Source organism: Coregonus lavaretus (assembly GCF_964263955.1).
Source record: "Coregonus lavaretus genome assembly, chromosome: 25".
In the NCBI taxonomy this organism is placed as follows: domain Eukaryota; kingdom Metazoa; phylum Chordata; class Actinopteri; order Salmoniformes; family Salmonidae; genus Coregonus; species Coregonus lavaretus.
The window spans coordinates 16,315,606-16,338,940 of NC_140012.1; the positions used below are offsets into that span (position 1 = coordinate 16,315,606).

Consider the following 23,335-nt stretch of genomic DNA (forward strand, 5'->3'; position numbering starts at 1 on the left):
AGTCCACTACTTAGAAAAGTGCAGTAATCAACTCTGACTCACAACCCATCCACACTTCCACCATCCGAACATCAAAATAAATATGAAGTCGCCAAAGCCTCATCTAAAAAGGGAAAAGGACCACTTCCTGAGATTGACAATTAAAGAATTTCCCAGAAATAATTGGAGAATTCCCGAACAGGAGAAGGAACAATACAGACAAAACAGAGTCATCAGAAACTAATTTGCGGGCCTACAGTGAGGCAAAAAAGTATTTGATCCCCTGCTGATTTTGTACGTTTGTCCACTGACAAAGACATATAATATAATATGCCATTTAGCAGACGCTTTTATCCAAAGCGACTTACAGTCATGCGTGCATACATTATTATTTTTTTTTTTTGTGTATGGGTGGTCCCGGGGATCGAACCCACTACCTTGGCATTACAAGCGCCGTGCTCTACCAGCTGAGCTACAGAGGACCACATGATCAGTCTATAATTTTAATGGTAGGTTTATTTGAACAGTGAGAGACAAAATAACAACAAAAACATCCAGAAAAACGCATGTCAAAAATGTTATAAATTGATTTGCATTTTAATGAGGGAAATAAGTATTTGACCCCTCTGCAAAACATGACTTAGTACTTGGTGGCAAAACCCTTGTTGGCAATCACAGAGGTCAGACGTTTCTTGTAGTTGGCCACCAGGTTTGCACACATCTCAGGAGGGATTTTGTTCCACTCCTCTTTGCAAATCTTCTCCAAGTCATTAAAGTTTTGAGGCTGACGTTTGGCAACTCGAACCTTCAGCTCCCTCCACAGATTATCTATGGGATTAAGGTCTGGAGACTGGCTAGGCCACTCCAGGACCTTAATGTGCTTCTTCTTGAGCCACTCCTTTGTTGCCTTGGCCGTGTGTTTTGGGTCATTGTCATGCTGGAATACCCATCCACGACCCATTTTCAATGCCCTGGCTGAGGGAAGGAGGTTCTCACCCAAGATTTGACGGTACATGGCCCCGTCCATCGTCCCTTTGATGTGGTGAAGTTGTCCTGTCCCCTTAGCAGAAAAACACCCCCAAAGCATAATGTTTCCACCTCCATGTTTGACGGTGGGGATGGTGTTCTTGGGGTCATAGGCAGCATTCCTCCTCCTCCAAACACGGCGAGTTGAGTTGATGCTAAAGAGCTCGATTTTGGTCTCATCTGACCACAACACTTTCATCCAGTTCTCCTCTGAATCATTCAGATGTTCATTGGCAAACTTCAGACGGCCCTGTATATGTGCTTTCTTGAGCAGGAGGACCTTGCGGGCGCTGCAGGATTTCAGTCCTTCACGGCGTAATGTGTTTCCAATTGTTTTCTTGGTGACTATGGTCCCAGCTGCCTTGAGATCATTTACAAGATCCTCCCGTGTAGTTCTGGACTGATTCCTCACCGTTCTCATGATCATTGCAACTCCACGAGGTGAGATCTTGCATGGAGCCCCAGGCCGAGAGAGATTGACAGTTATTTTGTGTTTCTTCCATTTGCGAATAATCGCACCAACTGTTGTCACCTTCTTACCAAGCTGCTTGGCGATGGTCTTGTAGCCCATTCCAGCCTTGTGTAGGTCTACAATCTTGTCCCTGACATCCTTGGAGAGCTCTTTGGTCTTGGCCATGGTGGAGAGTTTGGAATCTGATTGATTGATTGCTTCTGTGGACAGGTGTCTTTTATACAGGTAACAAGCTGAGATTAGGAGCACTCCCTTTAAGAGTGTGCTCCTAATCTCAGCTCGTTACCTGTATAAAAGACACCTGGGAGCCAGAAATCTTTCTGATTGAGAGGGGGTCAAATACTTATTTCCCTCATTAAAATGCAAATAAATTTATAAAATTCTTGACATGCGTTTTTCTGGATTTTTGTTGTTGTTATTCTGTCTCTCACTGTTCAAATAAACCTACCATTAAAATTATTGACTGATAATTTCTTTGTCAGTGGGCAAACGTACAAAATCAGCAGGGGATCAAATACTTTTTTCCCTCACTGTATGCGTTACACTGTATGACATTTTATGATTATATCTCTGTGAACAAGTACGATTCTCTGTGAATGTTTTGATAGCATTTAGAGCAGATTGACTACTGCTCTGATTCATCATAGTTTGTGTGGGTTGGTGTGAGTCATATTTCAATGAAAATACCTATTTGTATTTCACATTTCACACTGTTTAAGGAATTGGTTTAGATTTGAATTTGCCTGGTCTTGATGTACTCCAAGACTGTAACATTATCTGGCAGCTGTTTTTGACGCCGTAAACACGGATTCCTCTTGAATCAAGTTCAATGAACCTTGTGTATTAATGTTTCTTGCAAGAATTTATCAAGGTGTAAGGATGTTTATTTATAGTTGTAAGCTCCAGTTAAAGTGTTCTGAAATATTTGATGACACATCTTCCTGCAGACATTTGGAAAAAGGGAAAAGACCCATGAGAAGCATACAGCTAGAGGCTTGCCTTTTGAATTCTTAAATTCTACAAGAAAAGTTTGAGCATTGTGTGTGGTTAATCTTCGCTAGAGATATTTTACTGTACATAAATCTTTCCTCTTCTACTAAATTCTCCAGTGTTAAATCTACACAGTGTTACATTTAACTCTGGTCCATTGTCTATATGGGTTCACACTTTCAACGTTAAATTAACAGACTGCTTAGTTTAAACTAAAGTCTGGGAAAACTCCAGGGTTGGATGGCATACCAGTCGAGGTATACCAAAACTTTTTTGATATACTCAGAGGACCGTTATTAGCATGTTTTAACCACTCCTATGTAAATGGTAGATTATCAGACACTCAAGAAGAAGGTCTCATTTCATTATTACTGAAACAGGATACAAGTGGAAAATATAAAAATCCAGTCCATTTAAAAAAATTGGAGGCCCCTTACAGTTCAGTGTTGTGATGCAAAAATTATAGCGCATAGAATTAAAAAGGTATTGTCGGACATTATTAATTCTAAATAGACAGGTTTTTTACATGGATGATGCATTGGAGATAATATAAGGCAAGTACTGGAAACAATAGAACACTATGAACAATCTGGGAAACCAGACTTTGAAAAGGCATTTGATAAAGTACCACTGGAGTTTATATATAAATGCCTGGAGCATTTCAATTTTGGAGAATCTGTTATAAAATGGGTTAAAATCATGTATAGTAACCCTAGCTGTAAAATACTAAATAATGGCTATTTCTCAGAAAATGTTAAACTGTCAAGAGGAGTAAAACTAGGTTGTCCACTATCGGCATATCTATTTATTATGGCCATCGAAATGTTAGCTATTAAAATCAGATCCAACAATAATATCAAGGGATTAGAAATCCAGGGCTTAAAAACAAAGGTGTCATTGTACGCTGATGATTCATGTTTTCTTTTAAATCCACAACTTGAACCCCTCCACAGCCTCATAGAGGATCTAGATACATTTTCTAAACTCTCTTGATTACAACCAAATTATGATAAATGTACTATATTACGTATTGGATCACTAAAAAATAAAAATGTTACATTACCATGTAGTTTACCAAAAAATGGTCTGATGGGGATGTGGATATACTCAGAATACATATCCCAAATGAAATAAATGATCTCACTCCAATACATTTTAATAGAAAGTGAGCAAAAATAGATAAGATCTTGCTAACATGGAAAGGTAAATACTTGTCTATTTGTGGAAAAATCATACTGATTTAGTATTATCCCAGTTTACTTATTTGCTTATGGTCTTGCCTACACCTAGCAAACAGTTTTTTTAATTATATGAGAAAATGTTTTTCCATTTTATTTGGAACGGCAAGCCAGACAAAAAATAAAAGGACCTATTTATATAATGAATATGAATTCGGAGGACAGAAATGATTAGATATTAAAGCATTAGACTTATCACTAAAAGCTTCAGTCATACAAAAGTTATACTTAAATCCAAACTGGTTCTCCAGCAAATTAATAAGATTGTCTCACCCCATTTTCAAGAATGGCCTTTTTCCCTTTATTCAGATTACAACCTCTCACTTTCAGTTATTTGAAAAGGAAATAATCTCCCAAATATCACTATTTCTAAAACAAGCCATAGAAAGTTGGTTGTAATTTCAATTTAATCCTCCAGAAACGACAGAACAAATAATGCAACAAATATTGTGGTTAAACTCAAATATACTAATTGATAAAAATCCAGTATTTTTAAAAAAAGTTTTAAAAAGGTATAATCTTCGTAAATGATATCATAGGTAGGACAGGTGGAGTTATGTCGCACATGTAGCTAACAAAAACATATGGAAATGTCTGCTCTACCCAAAATTACAACCAAATAATTGCAGCATTACCGCAAAAATGGAAGAGGAAAGTGGAAGGGGGTAAGGAACTTGTCTGTCGGCCCTTCATTAAAGAACAGAATTGGTTAAAGAAAATTGTGCTAAATAAAAAAGTATACCAGTTTCATTTAAGGACCAAATGTATGACAGCCGTCCCATATAGATGGGAAGAGATTTTTGACGTACCGATTCCATGGCATAGTGTTTATGAACTGATACGCAAAACGACACCGGATTCAAAACTTTGAATTTTTCAATTTAAATTATTATACAAAATTCTTGCTACCAATAGAATATTATTTATATGGGGGATACAATCTTCCCAGCTCTGCAGATTTTTGCTGCGAAGAGACAGAATCATTAGATCATTTGTTTTGGTACTGTGCATTTGTGGCTTGTTTTTGGTCACAGGTCCAGGAATGGCTGAAGGATTGCAATATTTTCCTGGAGCTAACCCTGCAGATAGCACTACTGGGTGATCTGAAAAGTCATAGTCAATCAATCAATAATATAATAATACTTTTAGCAAAAATGTTTATTTTCAATTCACAATCTGTAGAAACAATGAGAATAGAAGGGTTCAGAACTTTTGTGAAACATCACAGTACAGTTGAAAAATATATGGCAAATAGAAATCCAATATGGACGGTGTTAAGAGATAGATGGGAGGTGTTGAATGTAGCTGAAGGATGGGACTAATAACAACTAACAACAACTAATAACAGCAAGATAACTAATGTAGGGAATGCTGTGTCCATAATAAGTATATAGGTTATAGGTTGAGACCTTTTGTGAAGGAGCACAGTTTGAGAGATATGGCATATAGAAGCAAACTGGATGGACATCATAAAAATGATCAGAGAGGTTGAGAGTAGAGGAAATTCTGGAGTAAAAACAAACAAAATAGAATTATTGTAAAATTGACTGTGTCCATAAAATGTATATAGTATGTATAAGCTGGAAGTAGAGGCCTAAGCGTGGTTGTTCACTAGTTTACTCCAATTAGGGAAGGGGTGGTGGGGTTGGAAAGTAATAAAGGGAAATATATATTTTTTAATGTTATGTATATATATGTAAGTATATTTATTTATATGTATGTATGTGTATGTATGTATATGTATATGTGTGTATATATATATACAGTGGGGAGAACAAGTATTTGATACACTGCCAATTTTGCAGGTTTTCCTACTTACAAAGCATGTAGAGGTCTGTAATTTTTATCATAGGTACACTTCAACTGTGAGAGACGGAATCTAAAACAAAAATCCAGAAAATCACATTGTATGATTTTTAAGTAATTAATTTGCATTTTATTGCATGACATAAGTATTTGATACATCAGAAAAGCAGAACTTAATATTTGGTACAGAAACCTTTGTTTGCAATTACAGAGATCATACGTTTCCTGTAGGTCTTGACCAGGTTTGCACACACTGCAGCAGGGATTTTGGCCCACTCCTCCATACAGACCTTCTCCAGATCCTTCAGGTTTCGGGGCTGTCGCTGGGCAATACGGACTTTCAGCTCCCTCCAAAGATGTTCTATTGGGTTCAGGTCTGGAGACTGGCTAGGCCACTCCAGGACCTTGAGATGCTTCTTATGGAGCCACTCCTTAGTTGCCCTGGCTGTGTGTTTCGGGTCGTTGTCATGCTGGAAGACCCAGCCACGACCCATCTTCAATGCTCTTACTGAGGGAAGGAGGTTGTTGGCCAAGATCTCGCGATACATGGCCCCATCCATCCTCCCCTCAATAGGGTGCAGTCGTCCTGTCCCCTTTGCAGAAAAGCATCCCCAAAGAATGATGTTTCCACCTCCATGCTTCACGGTTGGGATGGTGTTCTTGGGGTTGTACTCATCCTTCTTCTTCCTCCAAACACGGCGAGTGGAGTTTAGACCAAAAAGCTCAATTTTTGTCTCATCAGACCACATGACCTTCTCCCATTCCTCCTCTGGATCATCCAGATGGTCATTGGCAAACTTCAGACGGGCCTGGACATGCCCTGGCTTGAGCAGGGGGACCTTGCGTGCGCTGCAGGATTTTAATCCATGACGGCGTAGTGTGTTACTAATGGTTTTCTTTGAGACTGTGGTCCCAGCTCTCTTCAGGTCAATGACCAGGTCCTGCCGTGTAGTTCTGGGCTGATCCCTCACCTTTCTCATGATCATTGATGCCCCACGAGGTGAGATCTTGCATGGAGCCCCAGACCGAGGCTGATTGACCGTCATCTTGAACTTCTTCCATTTTCTAATAATTGCGCCAACAGTTGTTGCCTTCTCACCAAGCTGCTTGCCTATTGTCCTGTAGCCCATCCCAGCCTTGTGCAGGTCTACAATTTTATCCCTGATGTCCTTACACAGCTCTCTGGTCTTGGCCATTGTGGAGAGGTTGGAGTCTGTTTGATTGAGTGTGTGGACAGGTGTCTTTCATACAGGTAACGAGTTCAAACAGGTGCAGTTAATACAGGTAATGAGTGGAGAACGGGAGGGCTTCTTAAAGAAAAACTAACAGGTCTGTGAGAGCCGGAATTCTTACTGGTTGGTAGGTGATCAAATACTTCTGTCATGCAATAAAATGCAAATTAATTACTTAAAAATCATACAATGTGATTTTCTGGATTTTTGTTTTAGATTCCGTCTCTCACAGTTGAAGTGTACCTATGATAACAATTATAGACCTCTACATGCTTTGTAAGTAGGAAAACCTGCAAAATTGGCAGTGTATCAAATACTTGTTCTCCCCACTGTATTTGCAAGAAAAAAAACATGGGGGTTTGGAAGTGATGCAGACAATTACATTGATGGAAGTTACAATCTATCTGCAATATTAAAGCTCGATTTGCATATTTCCCAGTGCCTTGCCTTTCAAGTGAATTGAAGAGTTACAGTGTATTCGGAAAGTATTCACACCCCTTGACTTTTTCCACATTTTGTTACGTTACAGCCTTATTCTAAAATGGATTAAATTGTTTTTTCCCTTCATCAATCTACACACAATATCCCATAATGACAAAGCAAAAACAGTAAAAATAAAAATAAAATTGCAAATGTATTCAAAATAAAAAAATGAAATATCACATTTACATAAGTATTCAGACCATTTACTCAATACTTTGTTGAAGCACCTTTGGCAGCAATTACAGCCTCAAGTCTTCTTGGGTATGACGCTACAAGCTTGGCACACCTGTATTTGGAGAGTTTCTCCCATTCTTCTCTGTAGATTCTCTCAAGCTCTGTCAGGTAGGATGGGGAGTGTCGCTGCACAGCTATTTTCAGGTCTCTCCAGAGATGTTCGAACGGGTTCAAGTCCGGGCTCTGGCTGGGTCACTCAAGGACATTCAGAGACTTGTCCCGAAGCCACTCCTGCATTGTCTTGGTTGTGTGCATGTAGTTGATGTCCTGTTGGAACATTTACCTTCGCCCCAGTCTGATGTCCTGAGTGCTCTGGAGCAGGTTTTCATCAAGTCCCTGCCACTGACGAACATCCCCACAGCATGATGCTGCCACCACCATGCTTCACCGTAGCGATGGTGCCAGGTTTCCTCCAGACGTGGCGCTTGGCATTCAGGCAAAAGAGTTCAAAATCTTGGTTTCGTCAGACCAGAGAATCTTGTTTCTCATGGTTTGAGAGTCCTTTAGGTGCCTTTTTGCAAACTCCAAGCGGGCTGTCATGTGCCTTTTACTGAGGAGTGGCTTCAGTCTGGCCACTTTACCATAAAGGCCTGATTGGTGGAGTGCTGCAGAGATGGATGTCCTTCTGGAAGGTTCTCCCATCTCCACAGAGGAACTCTGGAGCTCTGTCAGAGTGAACATTGGGTTCTTGGTCACCTCCCTGACCATGGCCCTTCTCCCCCGTTTCTTAGTTTGGCCGGGCGGCCAGCTCTTGGTGGTTCCAATCTTCTTCCATTTAAGAATGATGGAGGCCACTGTGTTCTTAGAGACCTTCAATGCTGCAGAAATGTTTTGGTACCCTTCCCCAGATCTGTGCCTTGACACAATCATGTCTCGGAGCTCTATGGACAATTCCCTCGATCTCATGGCTTTGTTTTTGCTCTGAGATGCACTGTCAACTGTGGGACCTTGTAAAGGCAGGTGTGTGCCTTTCCAAATCATGTCCAATCAATTGAATTTACCACAGGTGGACTCCAATCAAGTTGTAGAAACATCTCAAGGATGATCAATGGAAAAAGGATACACTTGAGCTCAATTTTGAGTCTCATAGCCAAGGGTCTGAATACTTATGTAAATAAGGTATCTGCAAAAATGTCTTAACACCTGTTTTCGCTTTGTCATAATGGGGTATTCTGTGTAAATTGATGAGGACATAAAAAAAAAAATCCATTTTAGAATAAGGCTGTAACGTAACGTTCTTTTTTGTTGCCAAAATGCAATCTGTAAAGCAATTTTTAATGCTATATTGATAGTAAATGTACCAATTATATGACAAGGGAAAAACAATCCCACCTTTTTCATTGTCAATAATTCAATTTTGCCCATATTCTTTATGAAAAATGTTAATCTCAATGGTTTGAGAACACAAAACCATCCAAATCCGCTAAATAGCGCCACTAATAACTCTATGTTAAAAATATACTGTGATTGAAGACATGTAGTTCAGAGGTTAAATTATATAAAAATATAGATTCATTATCATTTCTACACAGTTTCTGGAGAATCTAAAAATCTTCCTGCAATAGGGCATGATGAGAAATATGATAATGATGTGCGTGGTTTTGATTTAACACAAACACGGGTTCTTTTACACCAAAAAGTGTTAATTTAACACTTACAGAGTTCATATAGCAAACTCAACACTAGAAATGTTACACTGCAAAATCAACACTAGGTAACACTGGCCAATTTGCTGTGTATAGATCAACATCTGTGTAACATGATCAATGTAAAGTGGTTCACTGAGGGCATTGGGTGAACAGTAGTAGGCAGATTGTGTGACAGATGGAGCCCAATAGGAGCAGAATTGAGATTTGGGACCATTGTCCCAAATTGTGTGTGGGGTAAGCTTGGAAAGTACACCCTGGAATTTCCGTAATGGGATGGTCTCAATTTGTAACCTGACTCCAAAGGACCAGTCAAGACAAGTGTGAACTGATCTCACCTTAACTTAACTCAGAAAGGGAGAGTCATCACTTGACTCACTCCAGCTCTCTCCTTGTGCTGTCATGTGTGTGAACATTAAGGATGCCTCTAATATGATGGGTTCCTGTGTAACCTGCTTAAATATGTTTAAAAGTGTGATTCATAGGTTAGATGGATAGAATTTTAAGTGGAGATGAGGATGGACTTTAGCCCCAACTAACCCCTAGTTAGTTGCCACATCCAGTTAACAGAACGTGGTATTGAAATTCCTGATAGAGCATACAAAATGCTGCAATTACTGTCGTTTTGTTAACAAATGTTAATCATGAGTAGGGCTTGATAGGTCATATATGAATCATGGTCTATTTTCCTGCTTTTCCCTCTAAATACCAAGGCAGTCGACCACTCAACATCAGGAATGAGAGTTTTTCCTTTTCTGTTTGACCTCTGACACTGCCTTAAAGGATATAATGCAGTACTGTTCAGGTAAACAGCCCTAGTTCTGATTAATGGAATGTTCATTTCGTCACACATTGGAATGGAAATAGAAAACAATCATTACCACACTCCTTGTCCTCCTCTTCCCTTTGATAACATGATGCAATACAGTGAAACCTTGAAATACTTTAGCTGAGAAGTTTAGAAGGATGCTTAGAAGGAAGTCTTTATAAGGACAACTGGGGGCACATACTTTTCACAGAGAACTCATAAAAGGGGAGAGCTTTTGCAGGAGGTTGTTTAAGCACACATTTCAAGCTCACACACAACAAGACTGAACACAATGCTTCTACAGAGCCTATGGGACTTTATACTGGGATATAATGCGTGTCTCAGATCACCTTTCTTCCCTGTACTTTTCTCCCTCAGTGTCTACCTCACCTTCTGCCTGCCCTTCGTGGTGCTGGACCTCCTCTCCCCCAGGCTGGCCTGGATCAGGACCTTTAAGATCCAGCAGAAGAGCCACGTCTCCTGGACTATGATGTGGAGCTGCCTGGCTCACTCCCTCTACAACCATGTGGTGTTCCTCTTCCCTCTCACTGTGCTGCACTGGTTCTGGAGACCAGCCAGTTTCATAGCCGAGGCCCCCGGAACGCTGCGCCTCATCTGGGATGTGGTCGCCTGCCTCCTGCTGTTTGACTTTCAATACTTCATCTGGCATCTGCTTCACCACAAGGTGCCCTGGCTGTACCGGACATTCCACAAGGTGCACCACAAGCACACATCCACCTTCGCCCTGACCACTGAGTACTCTGGGGCCTGGGAGACCCTGTCTCTGGGCTTCTTCGCTGGGGTCAACCCTCTGCTGCTGGGCTGCCACCCCTTGACTGAGATGCTCTTTTATGTTCTGAATATCTGGCTTTCTGTGGAGGACCACTGTGGCTATGACCTGCCCTGGTCCACGCATAGACTGGTGCCCTTTGGGCTCTACGGTGGAGCTCCACACCACGACCTGCACCATCTGAAGTTCAAGTCCAACTATGCTCCATACTTCACACACTGGGACAGGCTTTTTGGGACATTGCACAAGCATTCAGACTGAAGTAATGCACAGAAGAAAGTGCAATTGGACATCTTGAATATCTTTTATGTTAAAAGGATGGGATGCAGAGTGCATGACTTTGTGATATATTGTATTATATGCTGATTTTATTTATCATAGTTAAGATAAAGCTATATTTAATCAAAGTATTTTTTAAATTAAATGTGTTATTTATTATGGCGTAGCCTGACTGCAGATTTTCTATGACTGTTGTATATTAAAGTTATCTCTAAAGATTCATGCAATGGACTCTACAATGTACAAACATTTCCAGGTTACATTAACCAGTTTAGAGCTATGATGCTAGTTTACTGAACTATCAGAATGAATCTGACTGGGATTGAATATCTGAAGACTATTGTGAATGTTTGTGTTGACTTCTCAGCGCTACTGGGTGAGCATCACTGAACAAAATGTTCAGCTGTTTAAAGCTGTATGCAGTATTAAAAAGGGATGACCCCCAACATTTTAGTTACAAAACAAGGAGCAATAAAACTTATGACAGAAATATTTGTGTGTATCGCTTTCATTAATCTACATTTTTCTATACATAAGCCTATTTGATTATACGATGTTGTTGATTTATAGAGTTGCCAATTTTCAGATCCAGCAAAGCTGTATGCAGAACAACCATAATGGTTTTATATGATGCATACATACGTAAACATAATTTGTACATAGTCATTTGAAACCCATGAATGTGTCACCATGCGCCAAATAGATTTTTATTTATGCATGTTTCTGCTAGTGGTCCATTAGGTCTTGAGACACTTTTATGAGGCAGATGACTCATAAATCATGTGGTCTAAATGGAAGGATCTTTCTCAACAAAGTGTTGATGAATCGCAAATTCCCTTTGACTGGGGACTCAAGCCATGTGTTATTTTGTTAATCATGACTTTGTGAGCAAAAGAGGTCGATACTCATTGCTAGATCCAGGAGTTTGTTCTGGACCATGTGATCTGAACAGGAACTAAAGGTTTATACAGTAGCATGTACTCATTTTATGAGTTTCTAACAAACAGTTTTCTTTCTTACTTACTGTATATGGACAATAGTATCCATGTTAATTAGGCCCTTTCCAATGCTACTGGAATCAGGTGAAAGTTGTACCAAAATCCCCTGGTGACAGGATGCAGACATTTCCTGACCTCCCCTTGAGAGGAAATACAGAATAAAGTCCACTACTTAGAAAAGTGCTGTAATCAACCCTGACTCACCCCCATCCACACTTCCACCATCCGAACATCAAAATAAATATGAAGTCGCCAAAGCCTCATCTAAAAAGGGAAAAGGACCACTTCCTGAGATTGACAATTGAGAATTTCCCAGAAATAATGGAGAGTTCCCGAACAGGAGAAGGAACAATACAACTCTGCAGACAAAACAGAGTCATCAGAAACCCCTTGCCCTTACATAAAATGTATCAACCCATAAAACATTTTAGCATTAATTAGAATCCACATAATAATTCACATTTCCTCTTGCTGCAGGATTAATGTCCTGCTATAGCAAACTTGCTCAAATTAAGATCCTACATCTGTATTAGTGGAATAGGAGAGCGAAAATGTAACCACTGTTCTAAATATTCTGAATGCCCGATCACATTAGTATTGACCACAGATCCAAACATGTCTGAGGTTGACTGCTTTCCAGTTTTCAATTCTCTACCCATACACAAGTGGCCTCTGGCCAATCCCACAAACACTCATCCACTTGTACCATGAGACAGCAAACACGACTTTGTACGTCAACAGCTCTTCAGCGCTACAGATTGAATCGAGGCATAAATGCAAAGTTTATGTCCCAAAACGTTTTTGATTAGACACGCTGCCAATCATAGCAATCAAAGCACCCACATAAACCCACGTCTTAGCAGACCATTTTTAATTGGGAGGAAAGGGTCATTTATAATCACTACTTGGTTGATACATCAAATACTGTCACTGATCCTTCCAAACAGAAAGATTGAGAACATCAATTTCAAAGATGAAAATAAAAATAACATACAGTAGTTGAATTGCACACACAACGCACACACGTACACACACACTCACACACTCACTCTCACACGATGCAAATTGAGACAATGATCTAGAAAATATAAAACAATGCTTATTACAGTGATAGTATCACATTAATGTAAGACCACAATGTTCCTTTGCCCATTGACCTAAAAAAAAAGTATGTGTTACAATCAACCTCTCTCTTTTTATTTTGCCCTGAGGCATTTCAAAAGGATATTACTGATCATCTTGCCCAAACCCATCTCCCTGACGCCACCCCTGTGCAAAAACTCACTTCTGCACGACGACCTTGCCATTGCGCAATAACACTTATCTTTAAGCCTCCTGTAGCTCAGTTGGTAGAGCATGGCGCTTGCAACGCCAGGATTGTGGGTTTGATTCCCATGGGGGGCCAGTATGAAAAATGTATGTCCTCACTAACTGTAAGTCGCTCTGGATAAGAGCGTCTGCTAAATGACTAAAATGTCATTGCCATAAATATCATTCAATTTTCAATGGAAGGCTTCATGTACAAAAAACACAGAGAATATATGCTGAGTAGAGTAAAAACATATTATATAAGCATGTAATTAAACAATGTGTTTCAACTAGTTTTACATACAGATCATAATAGCTCTTAGTGAATGTGCATGATGTGTTGGGTACTGTGTCAACAGCTTTGAAATAGAAAAGGTTTGAAAAGGTCTGGGTTATCTGGGTTTTTGAGCTTCTGAGCATTAAAAAACAACATCTTTACATTACAATAAATTACAACGTACAATATTGTTTTGAAAGTGATAGGCATTGCAACAACATAGAGTATTGCTGTGAAAGTACTAGGCAGATGATATGAACGATAGCGAATGTTGCGAATAACGATTGACTACTGCTCTGATTCTTCATAGTTTGTGTGGGTTGGTGTGAGTCATATTTCAATGAAAAGACCTCTTTGTATTTCACATTTCACACAGTTTAAGGAATTGGTTTAGATTTGAATTTGCCTGGTCTTGATGTACTCCAAGACTGTAACATTATCTGGCAGCAGTTTTTGACGCCGTAAACATGGATTCCTCTTGAATCAAGTTCAATGAACCTTGTGTATTAATGTTTTTTGCAAGAATTTCTCAAGAATATGAGGTGTAAGGATGTTTATTTATAGTTGTAAGCTCCACTTCAAGTTTTCTGAGATATTTGATGACACATCTTCCTGCAGACATTTGGAGGCTTGCCATTTGAATTCTTAAATTCTACAAGAAATGTTTGAGCATTGTGTGTGGTTAATCTGCGCTAGAGATATTTTACTGTACATAAATCTTTCCTCTTGTACTAAATTCTCCAGCGTTAAATCTACACAGAGTGTTAAATTTTACTCTGGTCCATTGTCTATACGGGTTCACACTTTTCAATGTTAAATGAACACACTAATTAGTTTGGCCTCTTGTAGCTCAGTTGATAGAGCATGGCGCTTGCAACGCTAGGGTTGTGGTTTCGATTCCCACGGGGGGCCAGTTTGAAAATTGTATGCACTAACTGTAAGTCGCTCTGGATAGGAGCGTCTTCTAAATGACGTAAATGTTTAAACTAAAGTCTTATTTGCATATTTCCCAGAGTGCATTGCCTATCAAGTGAATTGTAGAGTTACAGTGCATTTGGAAAGTATTCAGACCCCTTGACTTTTTCCACATTTTGTTACGTTACAGCCTTATTCTAAAATGGATTACATAGTTTTCACCCCCCTCATTAATGTTTTCACAATACCCCATAATGACAAAGCAAAAACAGTTTTTTTGATATTTTTGCAAATGTATTACAAAATAAAAGTAAATATCCCTTTTACATAAGTATTCAGACCCTTTACTCAGTACTTTGTTGGAGCACCTTTGGCAGCTATTACAGCCTTGAGTCTAATTGGGTATGACGCTACAAGCTTGGCACACCTGTATTTGGGAAGTTTCTCCCATTCCTCTCTGTAGATCCTCTCAAGCTCTGTGAGGTTGGATGGTGAGCGTTGCTGCACAGCTATTTTCAGGTCTGTCCAGAGATGTTCGATCGGGTTCAAGTCCGGGCTCTGGCTGGGCCACTCAAGGACATTCAGAGACTTGGCCCAAAGCCAATCCTGCATTGTCATGGCTGTGTGCTTTTTCATTGTCAATAATTCAATTTTGCCCATATTCTTTATGAAGAATGTTAATCTCACTGGTTTGAGAACACAAAAAAAAAACCTAATCTGCTAAATAGCGCCGCTAATAACTCTATATTGAAAATATACTGTGATTGAAGACAAATAGTTCAGAGGTTAAATTATTTAAAAATATAGATTCATTATCAGTAGGGGTGTAACGATTCGTTTTAACAACGATTCGATTTGTATCACGATTCGTGGTTGTCGATACGATTCAAGGACGATATTGGTTCATTTAGAACGATACGATCCGAAACGATTCAGTGACTTGAAATCGATTCAGTAACCTTTTAGCCAAAAATTCAACCAGTGTGACTGAAATAAATACCTGGATACTGGACAGTGCAGGTGAAGTTTCCTAGATTCCTGTTTCTTGTAAGGACCGCAATGGTGGCTTGATAATTTCTCGCTCGTCGGCTTCTCCTCTGTCGTCCGCCATGCTATGTTTTGTTGTCTTTGCGCCTTTGCGCTGCTGCTGGCGCGGGGCGATGACGTCACGGATAGGCAGACTGAATCGAGTAATGTTTAAAGCCTTTATCATTAAAAGTGCTAAGAAAAAACATCCATATAAAGTCTGACGTGCTTAAATCCAATGGGTTATTTCCTAGTATCGATACAAACGATTTATTACATTTTAAAACGATGTTAGATTGATATATGTTGTCCAAAAGGCCAACTCGCCGAGCACAGATCGATGTAGTTGGATCATAGGAATATAAATCGATACATCGATGTAGTAGATGGATCGTTACACCCCTAATTATCAGTTCTACAAACTTCCTGGAGTATCTAAAAATCTACCTGCAATAGGGTATGATGGGAAATATGATAATGAAGTGCGTGGTTTTTGTTTAACACCAACACTGGGGTTCTTTTACACCAAAAAAGTGTTAATTTAATTTAGTTAACGTAACAAACTCAACACTAGAAATGTTACATTGCAAAATCAACACTAGGTAACACTGGCCAATTTGCTGTGTATAGATCAACATCTGTGTAACATGATCAATGTAAAGTGGTTCACTAAGGGCAATGGGTGAACAGTAGAAGGCAGATTGTGTGACAGACGGAGCCCAAATAAACCCACAGATCCAGACGGCACTGCCACAGATAGGAGCAGAATTGAGATTTGGGAATGTAACCATTGTGTGTGGGGTAAGCTTGGAAAGTACACCCTGGATTTTCCGTAATGGGGGGTCTCAATTTGTAACCTGACTCCAAAGGAGTGTGAACTGATCTCATCACTTGACTCACTCCAGTCATCACTTGTGGAATAGGAGTCATCACTTGACTCACTCCAGCTCTCTCCTTGTGCTGTCATGTGTGTGAACATTAAGGATGCCTCTAATATGATGGGTTCCTGTGTAACCTGCTTAAATATGTTTAAAAGTGTGATTCATAGGTTAGATGGATAGAATTTTAAGTGGAGATGAGGATGGACTTTAGCCCCAACTAACCCCTAGTTAGTTGCCACATCCAGTTAACAGAAAGTGGTATTGAAATTCCTGATAGAGCATACAAAATGCTGTAATTACAGTGATTTTGTTAACAGATGTTTATCATGAGCAGGGCTTGATAGGTCATATTTGAGTCACGGTCTATTATCCTGCTAAACCCTTTAAATACCAAGGCAGTCGACCACTCAACATCAGGAATGAGAGTTTTCCTTTTCTGTTTGACCTCTGACACTGCCTTAAAGGATACGATGTAGTACTGTTCAGGTAAACAGCCCAAGTACTGAACTGCTGATGAATGGAATGTTCATTTCGTCTCACATTGGAACCTGATTAGAAGGCAAATGAGTAGAATGGAAATAGAAAGCAATCAACAGCACCACCTACTGTTTACATAGCCACTATGCATAACTCTCAGCTCTCACAGTAATTCTGCTACACAGGTTGAGTCATCTGAGGGCCATATCTCTGTTGTAACAGTGGAAGTCTCTCTGACTGTCAGTGGGTCAGACCTCCATCAGCTCTCACCACATTGTTTGCTCCTGGCAAAACATAAATGTGCCAACCCTGATGTTCTAGCAGTGTCTGAATCCTGGCTTAGGAAGGTCACCAAAAATTCAGAAATGTCCATCCCCAACTACAACATTTTCCATCTAGATAGAACTGCCAAAGGGGGTGGAGTTGCAATCTACTGTAGAGATAGCCTGCAGAGCTCTATCATACTATCCGGGTCTGTGCCCAAACAGTTTGAGCTCCTACTTCTAAAAATCCACCTTTCCAGAAATAAGTCTCTCACTGTTGCCGCTTGCTACAGACCCCCCTCAGCCCCCAGCTGTGCCCTGGACACCATATGTGAATTGATTGCCCCCCATCTATCTTCAGAGTTCGTACTGCTTGGTGACCTAAACTGGGATATGCTTAACACCCCAGCCATCCTACAATCCAAACTAGATGCCCTCAATCTCACACAAATTATCAAGGAACCTACCAGGTACAACCCTAAATCCGTAAACATGGGCACCTTCATAGATATCATCCTGACTAACTTACCCTCTAAATACACCTCCGCTATCTTCAACCAGGATCTCAGCGATCACTGCCTTATTGCCTGCGTCCGTAACGGGTCCGCGGTCAAACGACCACCCCTCATCACTCTCAAACGCTCCCTAAAACACTTTAGTGAGCAGGCCTTCCTAATTGATCTGGCCCAGGTATACTGGATGGATATCGATCTCATTCCGTCAGTAGAGGATGCCTGGTTGTTCTTTAAAAGTGCTTTCCTCTCAATCTTAAATAAGCATACCCCATTCAAAAAAATCAGAACTAAGAACAGATATAGCCCCTGGTTCTCCTCAGACTTGACTGCCCTTGACCAGCACAAAAACATCCTGTGGCGTTAGGAACCAATATAGTTAGGAACCAATATACACAAGCAGTTAGGAAAGCAAAGGCTAGCTTTTTCAAACAGAAATGTGCATCCTGTAGCACTAACTCCAAAAGATTTTGGGACACTGTAAAGTCCATGGAGAATAATAGCACCTCCTCCCAGCTGCCCACTGCACTGAGGCTAGGAAACACTATCACCACCGATAAATCTACAATAATCGAGAATTTCAACAAGCATTTTGCTACAGCTGGCCATGCTTTCCACCTGGCTACCACTACCCCGGCCACCAGCTCTGCACCCTCCGCTGCAACTTGCCCATGTCCCCCCCCCCCCCCCCCCCCTCCGCTTCTCCTTCACACAAATTCAGACAGCTGATGTTCTGAAAGAGCTGCAAAATCTGGAACCCTACAAATCATCTGGGCTAGACAATCTGGACCCTTTCTTTCTAAAAATAGCAGCCGAAATTGTCGCAACCCCTATTACTAGCCTGTTCAACCTCTCTTTCGTAACGTCTGAGATCCCCAGAGATTGGAAAGCTGCCGCGGTCATACCCCTCTTCAAAGGGGGTGACACTCTAGATCCAAACTGTTACAGACCTATATCCATCCTGCCCTGCCTTTCAAAAGTGTTTGAAAGCCAAGTTAACAAACAGATCACCGACCATTTCGAATCCCACCGTACCTTCTCCGCTATGCAATCCGGTTTCCAAGCTGGTCATGGGTGCACCTCAGCCACGCTCAAGGTCCTAAATGATATTATAACCGCGATCGATAATAGACAGTACTGTGCAGCCGTATTCATCGACCTGGCCAAGGCTTTCGACTCTGTCAACCACCGCATTCTTATTGGCAGACTAAATAGCCTTGGTTTCTCAAATGACTGCCTCGCCTGGTTCACCAACTACTTCTCAGATAGAGTTCAATGTGTCAAATCGGAGGGCCTGTTGTCTGGACCTATGGCAGTCTCTATGGGGGTGCCACAGGGTTCAATTCTTGGGCTGACTCTTTTCTCTGTGTATATCAATGATGTCGCTCTTGCTGCTGGTGACTCTCAGATCCACCTCTACGCAGACGACGCCATTTTGTATACATCTGGCCCTTCATTGGACACTGTGTTAACAAACCTCCAAACGAGCTTCAATGCCATACAACACTCCTTCCGTAGCCTCCAACTGCTCTTAAACACTAGTAAAACGAAATGCATGCTCTTCAATTGAACGCTGCTGGCACCCGCCCACCCGACTAGAATCACCACTCTCGACGGGTCTGACCTAGAGTATGTGGACAACTACAAATACCTAGGTGTCTGGTTAGACCGTAAACTCTCCTTCCAGACTAACATTAAGCATCTCCAATCCAAAGTAAAATCTAGAATCGGCTTCCTATTTCGCAACAAAGCCTCCTTCACTCATACTGCCAAACATGCCCTTGTAAAACGGACTATCCTACCGATCCTTGACTTCGGCGATGTCATTTACAAAATAGCCTCCAAAACTCTGCTCAGCAAATTGGATGTAGTCTATCACAGTGCCATCCGTTTTGTCACCAAAGCCCCATATACTACCCACCACTGTGACCTGTACGCTCTTGTTGGCTGGTCCTCACTACATATTCTTCACAAAAAACCCACTGGCTCCAGGTCATCTATAAATCACTGCTAGGCAAATCTCCGCCTTATCTTAGCTCATTGGTCACTATAGCAACACCCACCTGTAGTATGCGCTCCAGCAGGTATATCTCACTGGTCATCCCCAAAGCCAACACCTCCTTTGGCCGCCATTCCTTCCAGTTCTCTGCTGCCAATGACTGGAACGAACTGCACAAATCTCTGAAGCTGGAGACTCTTCTCTCCCTCACTAACTTTAAGCATCAGTTGTCAGAGCACCTTACCGATCACTGCACCTGTACACAGCCCTTCTGAAATTAGCCCACTCAACTACCTCATCCCCATATTGTTATTTATTTTGCTCATTTGCACCCCAATATCTCTATTTGCACATCATCTCTTGCACATCTATAATTCCAGTGTTAATACTAATTGTCATTATTTTGCACTATGGCCTACTTATTGCCTTACCTCCATAACTTGCTACATTTGCACACACTGTATATATATTTTATGTGGTATTTTTGACTTTATGTTTTGTTTTACCCCATATGTAACTCTGTGTTGTTGTTTTTATCACTGTCACGAACGTCGTAAGCAACGGACCAAGGCGCAGCGTGATATGCGTACATCTTTTAATGAGTACTTTAAACACTAACAACAAAACAACAAAACGATACGTGAAGTCCTAAGGTTAACAAACACAAACCTCTCCGGAACAAGATCCCACAAATGACAAGTGCACAAAAGGCTGCCTAAGTATGGTTCCCAATCAGAGACAACAAGCAACAGCTGATTCACGTTGCCTCTGATTGGGAACCACCCCGGCCAACATAGAAAACACATTAACTAGAAACTGAACATAGAACACAAAACATAGACCCTACACACCCTGGCTCAACATATAAGAGTCCCCAGAGCCAGGGCGTGACAGTACCCCCCCAAAGGCGTGGACTGCGACCGCGCCAACTAAACCCAACAGGGGAGGGGCCGGGTGGGCATTCCGCCTCGGAGGCGGATCCGGCTCCGGGCGTGACCACCACCCTCTAACTACCCCCCCATAGCACCCCTGGTCTGGTCTGGCCCCGCTGGCTGGAGCTGGACTGGACATCGGTGGAGCGGATTGCTTAGGCTCCGGTGTGGGTTTATGTGGGTACACAGGTTGAGTCATCTGAGGGCCATATCTCTGTTGTAACAGTGGAAGTCTCTCTGACTGTCAGTGGGTCAGACCTCCATCAGCTCTCACCACATTGTTTGCTCCTGGCAAAACAAAATGTGCAACCCACCCCTCCTTCTTGTCCTCCTCTTCCCTTTGATAACATGATGCACTACAGTGAAACCTTGAAATACTTTAGCTGAGAAGTTTAGAAGGATGCTTAGAAGGAAGTCTTTATAAGGACAACTGGGGGCAGATACTTTTCACAGAGAACTCATAAAAGGGGAGAGCTTTTGCAGGAGGTTATTTAAGCACACATTTCAAGCTCACACACAACAAGACTGAACACAATGCTTCTACAGAGCCTATGGGACTTTATACTGGGATATAATGCGTGTCTCAGATCACCTTTCTTCCCTGTACTTTTCTCCCTCAGTGTCTACCTCACCTTCTGCCTGCCCTTCGTGGTGCTGGACCTCCTCTCCCCCAGGCTGGCCTGGATCAGGACCTTTAAGATCCAGCAGAAGAGCCACGTCTCCTGGACTATGATGTGGAGCTGCCTGGCTCACTCCCTCTACAACCATGTGGTGTTCCTCTTCCCTCTCACTGTGCTGCACTGGTTCTGGAGACCAGCCAGTTTCATAGCCGAGGCCCCCGGAACGCTGCGCCTCATCTGGGATGTGGTCGCCTGCCTCCTGCTGTTTGACTTTCAATACTTCATCTGGCATCTGCTTCACCACAAGGTGCCCTGGCTGTACCGGACATTCCACAAGGTGCACCACAAGCACACATCCACCTTCGCCCTGACCACTGAGTACTCTGGGGCCTGGGAGACCCTGTCTCTGGGCTTCTTCGCTGGGGTCAACCCTCTGCTGCTGGGCTGCCACCCCTTGACTGAGATGCTCTTTTATGTTCTGAATATCTGGCTTTCTGTGGAGGACCACTGTGGCTATGACCTGCCCTGGTCCACGCATAGACTGGTGCCCTTTGGGCTCTACGGTGGAGCTCCACACCACGACCTGCACCATCTGAAGTTCAAGTCCAACTATGCTCCGTACTTCACACACTGGGACAGGCTTTTTGGGACATTGCACAAGCATTCAGACTGAAGTAATGCACAGAAGAAAGTGCAATTGGACATCTTGAATATCTTTTATGTTAAAAGGATGGGATGCAGAGTGCATGACTTTGTGATATATTGTATTATATGCTGATTTTATTTATCATAGTTAAGAGAAAGCTGTATTTAATCAAAGTATTTTTAAAATTAAATGTGTTATTTATTATGGCGTAGCCTGACTGCAGATTTTCTATGACTGTTGTATATTAAAGTTATCTCTAAAGATTCATGCAATGGACTCTACAATGTACAAACATTTCCAGGTTACATTAACCAGTTTAGAGCTATGATGCTAGTTTACTGAACTATCAGAATGAATCTGACTGGGATTGAATATCTGAAGACTATTGTGAATGTTTGTGTTGACTTCTCAGCGCTACTGGAAGAGCATCACTGAACAAAATGTTCAGCTGTTTAAAGCTGTATGCAGTATTAAAAAGGGATGACCCCCAACATTTTAGTTACAAAACAAGGAGCAATAAAACTTATGACAGAAATATTTGTGTGTCTCGCTTTCATTAATCTACATTTTTCTATACATAAGCCTATTTGATTATATGATGTTGTTGATTTATAGAGATGCTAATTTTCAGATACAGAAAAGCTGTATGCAGAACAACCATGATGGTTTTATATGATGCATACATATACGTAAACATAATTTGTACATAGTCATTTGAAACCCATGAATGTGTCACCGTGCGCCAAATAGATTTTTATTGATGCATTTTTCTGCTAGTGGTCCATTAGGTCTTGAGACACTTTTATGAGGCAGATGACTCATAAATCATGTGGTCTAAATGGAAGGATCTTTCTCAACAAAGTGTTGATGAATCGCAAATTCCCTTTGACTGGGGACTCAAGCCATGTGTTATTTTGTTAATCATGACCTTGTGAGCAAAAGAGGTCGATACTCATTGCTAGATCCAGGAGTTTGTACTGGACCATGTGACCTGAACAGGAACAAAAGGTTTATACAGTAGCATGTACTCATTTTATGAGTTTCTAACAAACAGTTTTCTTTCTTACTTACTGTATATGGACAATAGTATCCATGTTAATTAGGCCCTTTCCAATGCTACTGGAATCAGGTGAAAGTTGTACCAAAATCCCCTGGTGACAGGATGCAGACATTTCCTGACCTCCCCTTGAGAGGAAATACAGAATAAAGTGCAGTAATCAACCCTGACTCACCCCCATCCACACTTCCACCATCCGAACATCAAAATAAATATGAAGTCGCCAAAGCCTCATCTAAAAAGGGAAAAGGACCACTTCCTGAGATTGACAATTGAGAATTTCCCAGAAATAATGGAGAACTCCCGAACAGGAGAAGGAACAATACAACTCTGCAGACAAAACAGAGTCATCAGAAACCCCTTGCCCTTACGTAAAATGTATCAACCCATAAAAAGATTGAGCATTAATTAGAATCCACATAATAATTCACATTTCCTCTT

General features: G+C 41.2%; 2 protein-coding genes across 2 annotated transcripts; both read left to right on the top strand.

The window, feature by feature from the left end:
* Positions 1–10,206: 10,206 nt before the first annotated feature.
* LOC311100592 (cholesterol 25-hydroxylase-like protein) lies at positions 10,207–11,464 on the top strand (the record flags this gene model as incomplete). Its single annotated transcript, XM_084141514.1, has 1 exon — positions 10,207–11,464. One exon carries the CDS (start codon positions 10,207–10,209, stop codon positions 10,963–10,965), a length of 759 nt encoding a protein of 252 aa, XP_083997640.1. The 3' UTR covers positions 10,966–11,464.
* Positions 11,465–21,105: 9,641 nt separating this feature from the next.
* On the top strand, positions 21,106–21,877 carry LOC311100712 (cholesterol 25-hydroxylase-like protein; the record flags this gene model as incomplete). The annotated part of the gene is made up of 1 exon (XM_084141669.1): positions 21,106–21,877. One exon carries the CDS (start codon positions 21,106–21,108, stop codon positions 21,862–21,864), a length of 759 nt encoding a protein of 252 aa, XP_083997795.1. The 3' UTR covers positions 21,865–21,877.
* Between the last annotated feature and the right edge of the window lie 1,458 nt (positions 21,878–23,335).